Source organism: Cyphomyrmex costatus, unplaced genomic scaffold (genome assembly GCF_001594065.2).
Source record: "Cyphomyrmex costatus isolate MS0001 unplaced genomic scaffold, Ccosl1.0 scaffold455, whole genome shotgun sequence".
NCBI lineage: Eukaryota > Metazoa > Arthropoda > Insecta > Hymenoptera > Formicidae > Cyphomyrmex > Cyphomyrmex costatus.
Genome location: NW_017278801.1, coordinates 207,242 through 216,277, shown reverse-complemented (window position 1 = coordinate 216,277; position 9,036 = coordinate 207,242). Strand labels below are relative to the sequence as shown.

Below are 9,036 nucleotides of genomic sequence, written 5' to 3'. Positions count from 1 at the left end.
CCCCCCCCACATGCCAGAAAAAGAAAATCGCTTTTTCCAATTTTTGCAAGGCAAAATGACAATTTGACTGGACTATCAGGTTCGTACGTCGAGTTAGTCTAACGGTTACAATTTATTATATTTCGGACGATTTGCATTTGTATTGCGAAAACAATTTTCTTTACCGCCAACGACTTTACTGTTAGATGACTGAGTTACAGACATGGATTTTTTCGATTTTCTGCACTCGAGGGAGTTTATCAGAGAAACAATTGCTTGTCTTAATATAGTTTTTTTTTTTTAGAAACGTAATTTTGTGTTCTTATTGTAACCACAAGGATATTTCGCAAACGATCGTCCAATCGCTCGACGAGCTCTTTTGTTCCCTCTGAGAAAATACTCAACTTTCTTTGACATGACCGTCTACAACTCCATTTTCGATATAACTTTGTTAATTTTACTGTGTTATTAATATTTTGTACATGCATCTGAGGGGATGGGCTAAATATGGAGCCGAAACGTAATGTTTTTAAATAAATTTAAAAATGAATAAAGGGCATAAGAGTCAAAAATTAAATCTAATCTTATATGTCAAATTTTTAAAAAAATTTATTACGAAGATAAAATAGAAGATTGATGTTCTTAACAATATAATATGATATTGACATTAAAATTACATGTTTTGACTTCTACATATATATTGAGCCATCTTCAGATCTTCAACATCAAAAATATAAAAATAAAATAGATACGCAGTATTATTGTTATCATATTATATTGTTAAGAACATCAATCTTTTATTTTATCTTCGTAATAAATTTTTTTAAAAATTTGACGTATAAGATTAGATTTAATTTTTGACTTTATGCCCTTTATTCATTTTTAAATTTATTTATTAACAAGAGTCCTTTATACATAATTTTAGTAATGTTTTTAACTTTCAATTTTTTGAATTTTAATTTGCTTGTGTGCGTGGAGCTGTTTAGTGTGATTTTATTTTATTTTATTTTATTTTGTTATGTTAAATGATTTATTAGATCACATTTATGGTTTTGACTCTTAATTGCCTTTTTATCTCTTTGATTTTTTTAAAACTAGCTAATTAGTTTTTGTGGTGCAATTGTTAACCCTCCGTCTGCAAAGGTTTTTTCGGCACCTTAGGTCTGCAAGGGGGGGTAACTCGTGACCTGGTATGTTTTTTAGCGACTAGTGCGCTTCAAAAAATCTGAAAAAATTTATGGGGCTTCTTTCAACCTTTAACTTGAAGTTCAAGTCATAATATTTCGAAAAAAATTTATTTTGTTTAGTTTTTTATTAAAAATTGGAGGTACCTATGGAAAAATCACTTGTTTACTTAAAAAATCATAACTTTAAGCCAACGAAAGATATCGACATGAATCAATAACGAAATTAAAGGGGAAGAATGTACCTTTTAGGAAAAAAATGGCTCAATTGATGATTTTGAAAAAAAATGCTTGCGAAGGGCGGTCACTCGTGCCTTCGTCGATTTTCGTCGGGCTGCCACGGCGGTCTGAGGCGAACTGGCGACTCGGTACCGCGTGTGGGGCTTCTCGGGCAACCTAACTTTTTTTTACGGAGGCTACCTAGCGCCCTTTCTTGGCGCCTTCCGAAGTTACAACAACTGGAAGTTTTCGGGAGGGCATGCGTGACCCCCCCTTTGCAGACGGAGGGTTAATTTACATTATTTTTGAAATAAGAGATTGCATCAAATTAAATTATTTTACTTATTCGTGTATATATTGATTAGCCCTTACTTTATTTTCTCTTCCAGGTTCACGATTCAAGTGATACAGCTAGCGCAGGAAGTCCGGCAACGACTATGGGCAATAACATAGCATCGGGTCCTGTGACGACGCCGTCGTCATTATCGATGTCTTTTCGATCCAGCGAGCAAAAACTCGGCGAGAAACTTTCGGATATAGCTGTCGTATCACTGGTACCACCAGGATCATCTCAACAGTCTTCCAATAGTGGAACTATTGCTACTTCAGGTGGTAGGGAAGATTACGACAGTTCTGCCACGGTAAGACCAAGCTCTCGGCCTTTTTTTTTTTTTTTCAAATTTTATTTTGCACAAAATATACACAAGTATAATTAATTTTATTGTCGAATTTATCGTTTGAAAAAATGATAAGAATGCAATTACAAAACAAGACGCAAAACGTTTTTGTACGATAGGACCGTCTGATAGAGGTGCGCTAATTGTTTCAGGAGACAGCGGACGAAGGTCAGGGTGGTGCCGACTTGGATAATAGCAGCGTTGTGGTGACTCTGACAACCTCTAGTAGTAACACGCCATCGTTGCAACAACATCCGCAGGCATCACCGATTGTTCATTCACCACCTTCAACAACGAGTAATTCCAATCCACTCACTGTCAAAGATCTCATGCTTGGAGTCATCGAGATGCAACTAAAACGTACTCCCAACAGCCCAGCCGATGGTGGTAGTTTATTAGCGCCCAATAGTTCTGGCACTCCGACGATATCTAGTATTTTAAAGACAGATCATCGTAATGACATAACATATGTTCGTGGCTACGGTAAACCGTCATCGAATATACCGAATACTACGTTGTCTAATAGAGATACAAATCTAGCAACGCTCTCTGTTGTCTCGGGACCTCATCATGCTCATCGTTCTGCTCCAAGTCCACAACCAATTGGCAAGTTTATTGCTAATATATCGTTATATCTAGAATTCATACCTAAAACTTATTCTTTTTAAGTCTAATTCTCGTATATACAACTTACTTTCGAAGTAATGACTTGTATCACGTTTAAAATTCATTCTCATTCTTTCGCATTTTGTGCCTTATGTCATTCGTGACTCGTAGAAAGATAGAAAAGACTCATAATATGTGCATTTTCTTTTTTTTTTTTTTAGGTCAAATGCAAGCTACCATTACTCCTTGCCCACCAGCAGTGCCGAGTAGTCAAGCTTCATCGTCGGACCTGTTGCCTAAGGAAGGATTAGTTGTCATGCAAGTGCAACAAGCATTGCGAGAAACAGAAGGAACGTTGGATTTGAGTATCAAAAAACCAAGACAACAAGATTATAATCATTCAATGCAGCTTCACAAGCCGCCGCAGACTGTTACGCTTTACCGACCGGAACCGCCACCGGGCGCGTATTATCATTCTCACGCGCCTCATCCCGAACAAGGTCGCGGTGCGAAAAGTCCATTGATTTATGCTTCGTCACCGCGACCACAAGCACCCATTACACCCAAGATGAACAAAGTCACTGTACCACCGCCTCATCCCAAGCTATCTCCAAAATTAAGCACCATAGCTACGCCGGGTCACAAGGGTGGTTCCATCACGCATGGCACTCCTGTATCCTCAGCGCGTTATGAAGGTTTGTTACGGCAAATGACGCCGCCTGGTAATCCAACGGTACCTGGTGCCGCTCCGAATACCAGTGAACGAGGCGGCGGCGGCGCCATTAACGCCGGCTCGGCTATACCAGGGACTCCGAAAGATACAGGTGGTTCGATCACACAAGGTACACCGGTGCTTCCGTTCGCGGTAGACAAACGCGGCACGCCTATATACGATTATCATCGTACCATCCGACATTCACCTGTGACGGGCGGTGGCAATGTTCCACCTCCACCACCGGGACAGGGTCCTACGAGCCAGGCGGCGTCGCCAGCCGTGGTAGTGAGTCATGGTGGCAGTCAGTATAATTCTTATTCCGCCTCCGGACGGCCGCCGCCTAGTTACTCGATGGAGCAACAATTATCCAGTCGACAGATCATCATGAACGATTACATTACAAGCCAGCAGATGCATGCGCGGGCTCGTAGTAGCAATACTGGTGGATCTGTCACTGCTGAGACGACGGGTAAGAGCGAACCACCACCGCCACCGTCGTCCACTCTCTACTACACCAGTACGCCTCCTCCATCACAGACACATACTCAACCGCGACAAGGTGTCATTCAGAGGCACAATCCACAGAAGCAAATGCACTATCCGCCACCGCCACCTGGTCTGGAGGCATTCTCCAGTTTAGTGGATGTGGCAGTACAACAACCCAGTCTTCCGGTGCCACATCCGCACGGCCATCCAGCTGCATCTGGTAGTAGCGGCCATGAGGGACTCGGTAAAACGATGGCAGATCGCCTGTTAGCCGATCGTTATGACAATAACCGCGCGTTTCGCGAACAAGAGATACGGCTGCAGGAACATCGTATGGCGGCAATGCAGGCTGCAGAACACAGATTAGCAGTGGCGGCTGCAGCGGTGCAGCATCAACGTGATCGAGATAGAGAACGCGACCTTGTTCACTTACGGGAAAAGGAGGAACATCGTTTGCACCGTGAAAAGGAATTGCAACAGCTAGAGCACCGTCTTGCAGTACAGCAGCACCATCAACAACGTGAAAAGGACCTCCAGCAGCAAGAGCACCGTCTCGCGCAGCAGCGGGAAAAGGACATGCACGTCGAGCACGCTCGTTTGTCCGTGCAGCAAGTCCGAGAAAAGGATATTCAACACGAACATCGACTTAGCGTACATCAACAGCGAGAAAAGGAGATACACCAAAAAATGGTGGCAGCTGCCGCACAACGCGAGATTGAGCATGAACATCGACTTGCTGTACAACAACAGCAACGCGAGAAAGAGATGCAACAGCAAGAGCGGCTCGCCATTCAGCAACATGAAAAAGATGTTGAACGTCGACTGGCTATGCAGCACCGCGAAAGGGATCTGGCGCATCTTCATCAACAACAGCAACAACAACAACAGATCCATCAGCATATTCAACAACAACGTATAGAAGCCGAGAGAAGACACATTGCACAACTATACAGAGATCAACAGCAAATCGATAGAGATTCGTCGAGATTAGCGAGCCTCGGATTCTCTTCACAACCTTCTAGGCTTCAGCAATCCCAACAGTCTCAACAGCAGCAGCAACAGTCGACGTCGTCATCGTCATCTTCGCGACAGAATCAATCTTCCAGTCAGCAGAACGACTCGTCGACTCTCACAGCCGCCAGTTTAATCGACGCTATTATTACCCATCAGATCAATCAGAGTGTTGAAAATCCCGGTGCAAGCGGATCGTCAGCCAATCAGCCAGCACGTGCTGGCGATCGTCTTTTTCAAGTAACCGAACATATTTTTATATTTTCTTCAGTCGTATTGTGGAACATACGTTTTATTTTAAATCGAATTTGTGTTCTTGTCGTAATCTCTTTTCCGTAAACTGATTCCATCTTTACAGGGATTTCATCGCGAAAATCAGCAAGAACCTAATGGCATAGCTCACAGTCCTGCTGGTGAAGGCAGTGGTGGTGGAAATGGTGGAAGCGGTAATGGAAGTGGCAGCAATAAAGCAATCACTCTCGGCGAGCATGTTGATCATATTGTCTCAAAAGATTATGGCCCGCCTCATTCATCGTATAGATCCTATGCTGGGTAAGTTCTCGCGCGATGTAAGTTTCTCTTTAAACTCGACATTACATCGTGATGAAAAATTCGTTTTTATAAAACTAAATTACAAACCTCACAGTTACGAATTTAATAAGATCACAGTGTTTTACTCTGATTAATTTTATTTTATATTTGGTTTTATCGATTCTTATTTTATCGTAAATTTATCGAATGTAAATTTTACGAATAAAAAGATCTATAATGTTAAAAAAAAACCAGTTTATTAAAATATCCTATAAAAAGGAAGAGAACACATTTAATAATTTTTTTTTAACCGCAATGTGTTGACGAATACTCGTATATTATGAGTAATGGAAATCTTTACTTTCTAAATAATAGATATCAAATTTCCGAAGATCAATGGAAGAGACGAAAAATTAATGAGACAGACTCGGTGAAGACTGGAGACGAACGTCAAATAATACGTGTTGCGCAACAGCAGCATACGCAACAGCAGCATCAGTCATCGGGAAAGCAGCAATATCATTCGGTCGAGCCAGTTTCGCCGCCGGAGGCAACTACCAATCATTACGCACGTCGCTTGTACGATTCGAGCACTGCCACATCCACTTCCGGGACTCCCTCCAACAAGTCGCATTCGACGCCGTATGACGTGTCGCCGTTCGATTATGTGAAAAACAAGATCGTTGAAGTGATGCGCACTGAGGACGACAAGGCCGGCGGTGGCAGCGGCGATGGTGCCGGCTCTGACAGAAACGGAGGCGGTAATTCCGTCGTAGTGTCCGAGAAGGATGAAAAGGGGGCTAGTGCAGAGAGAAGTATGGAAAGAAGTCCATCGAGTGGCGGTGGTGGTGGTGGTGGTGGTGGAAGCGGCGGTAATAGTGGAAGCAACGAAATGGTGGTCGACAATGCGGGTGGTCCAAATCCAACCACTCGTGAACAACCACCGCCGCCGCCCGCGCCCGCAGCTACTACCACGTTTTATCCGTTTAGCGCGTTAGGAGTACACACAGGACCACCGCCGGCCCCGCCATCCGCCTCAGCTACATCCGCCTCCGTGACGAAGTCAGAACAAATGCAAGCTGAACCGGCGCCGTTGCTTTCCTCGCAATACGAGCCGCTCTCGGATGAGGATTGATAGTCTTCTATAATTATTCAACGCCGTAACTGTTTTTACGCTAAACTGGCATATACTAGTGCGACGATGCATGGCTATTATGGATGCAGAGAGATGCTGTGGCATACGTCTTTTTAGGATACTCGCAGATGTTCATCGATTGAATCAATGATATTGGACGATTTATCGATTACATTGGACGCTTTGCGGGCAATCAGAAAGCCACATTGCGTTCTTGTCGGTCGCCAAATCCTAATCTAATTTAAGAGATTTCTTCTTTTTATATATGCGCATGATATGTATATATAGATATATATGTGTACATATACATATATATATAAATGTATGCATATGTAGATATATATATAAAAATGAAAATTTGCGATCTCCGGCGAGATAAATGGAGAAATATGATGTTTTAAACAGAGTCACACACACACACATATTGTTTTACGAACTCTTTGTAATTTCATTGTATTTTTAGTCAAAAATCATTCCCGCGTTACGTGAAGAGAGGTAAATTTACGAAACGAATATTTGATTTGATTTACCTTCTCGCGATGTTGCGCTGGTTTTCAGTTAAATACATAGCGACGAATAGTTTTATCTAATAATTAGTTATTTGCGATGTATAATTTATAATGCCGATATGGACATTAAAGTTATCTGTATAAATACATATATGTATATGTACATGTCAACGTGAAAAAACTGATTACATTTGACCGCCGTGGTTTTGATGTGGGCCCCTTTTTTTTAAATCTCGCAAGTTAATTGTACAGAGGTTCGGATTTTAGTTTAGCGAAATTTTATGAGTGCGATAGTTATAAAGAAAGGAAATCGTTACATAATCGTTAAATAACATGTACTCACCTATACATATACATATTTTTCACTTTTTAGGTTTTTTCGATACTCGCAAATGTATATGTACGTTAGCGTTTCATTTCGCAAAGGAAATAAATCGGGGATCGACACTCGATATACATCCATTCTATTTCATACATGTATGTAGTAATATACCGAGTGCTCGAAGCTTTAGTCGTTCGATCGAGGTGAATTATTATTTTTTTATGTTGACTTGGGCTTGATCAGTCCGCAAAAAAGACGTCGGTATACGCGCAAGCATCCGATCTGTGAAACATCTAGGTCTATATATGTATATCCCATGTTCACAATACAGACGCTTCTTTTGTACATAAATGAAAAAAAAATATATGTAATCGTTAAGCGGTAATGTAATAATATACAACGCTGATGAGGGCGTGCGTGTTTTTATTTGGAATGAGTCTGTGATGTATCTGGGATTAAATAGATTCAATTGTGTTACATACCAGTGCAAAGCATAGCCTGTAGTTCGAACTGAAGATAAGAAAAAAAAGAGAGCAAGGGAGGAGTAAAGTGCAAGAAATGTGGAGGAGAATACCGTACTACATATTCCGGCATGGATAAATCGAGATATATTCCGACGACGTGAAGTCAACCTTCGACGATCGTTCTCATCTTAGTGAGGTGGGTTTTAAGAAAACGGGAAAAAAAAAAATCGTAACACAAAGTGTGTTGTACATAGTACATATTAATTTCTAAGTTGAGTAAGTAATATGGCTAGATAATCCGTACACGCTACTGTTTAAGGAATTTAGGTTTAGCGATAAAATCGACGTAGTTAGCATTTAGGAGTTTAAACAGCCACGAACTGATTTTAGGGGGAAAAGAAAAAAACTTTTTCCTGGACTCTTTAATTATTGATAAACGACGGCAAAATAAATATTCAAGGCGATTAAATTGATGGAATTATCATTCGCAAAGCGAAATTGGATGTAGATTTATTTTATCTGTTTCAAACAAATTTGAGGGGTGAGAGAGAGGGGGAGGGAGGGAGGCAGAGGGAGAGAGAAAGAGAGAGAATATGTGTATGCTCTATTACATACACGACACGTACACGTATACATGCATACTTTTTATACAGCCTAATTTTATATTTGTAGCTTCAACTGTTTTGCGATCTGCGCCTTGTTTCTTCGCCATCGTGACACCCGACGAATTCCTTCAACCGTCACACTGCGAGAGTTAACTCCTTTCAATCACTGCGTCGTGAATCACCGCTTCTGCCAGATTGCGCCTCGATGATATATATAATATATATTATATATGTTCCGTGTCGTTTCGGACGACTGATCAAGACTACAGAGATTCACTGTACAAAGATGACTGCCTTCATTCGCACGCCAGCGATCAGACGATTAGCCCTCGTTCGTTTGTATTCTCGCATTTTCTTCGCATCTTCGAACAAGCGTATCCTTCGCGCGGTACAGGTATTATTCTCTTTTTAACTTACGTTTCTTTTTTTTTTCTTCTACCTATAACAAGCGTTCTCTGACACGGGCAGTTCACGATCGTCACTCGATGATTTCTTTTATCCTCTGCGTAAAACAACTTGTGCAATTAACTGTATAAAATTTAAATGAGAAAGTACACGTTATTTGAGAAAAATTTTTTAATGTACAAAATACA

The 9,036-nt window shown here is 41.1% G+C and overlaps 1 protein-coding gene across 1 annotated transcript in view; it reads left to right on the top strand.

Moving 5' to 3' along the window:
• Smr (nuclear receptor corepressor smrter) overlaps positions 1-9,036 on the top strand; it is a 43,104-nt gene extending 34,068 nt beyond the window's left edge. The window contains exons 9-13 of the mRNA XM_018544645.1: positions 1,772-2,023; positions 2,212-2,665; positions 2,887-5,117; positions 5,236-5,429; positions 5,784-9,036. Of these exons, the coding sequence (XP_018400147.1) occupies positions 1,772-2,023; positions 2,212-2,665; positions 2,887-5,117; positions 5,236-5,429; positions 5,784-6,543 (3,891 nt within the window). The 3' untranslated portion in view covers positions 6,544-9,036. The remainder of the gene's footprint in view (positions 1-1,771; positions 2,024-2,211; positions 2,666-2,886; positions 5,118-5,235; positions 5,430-5,783) is intronic.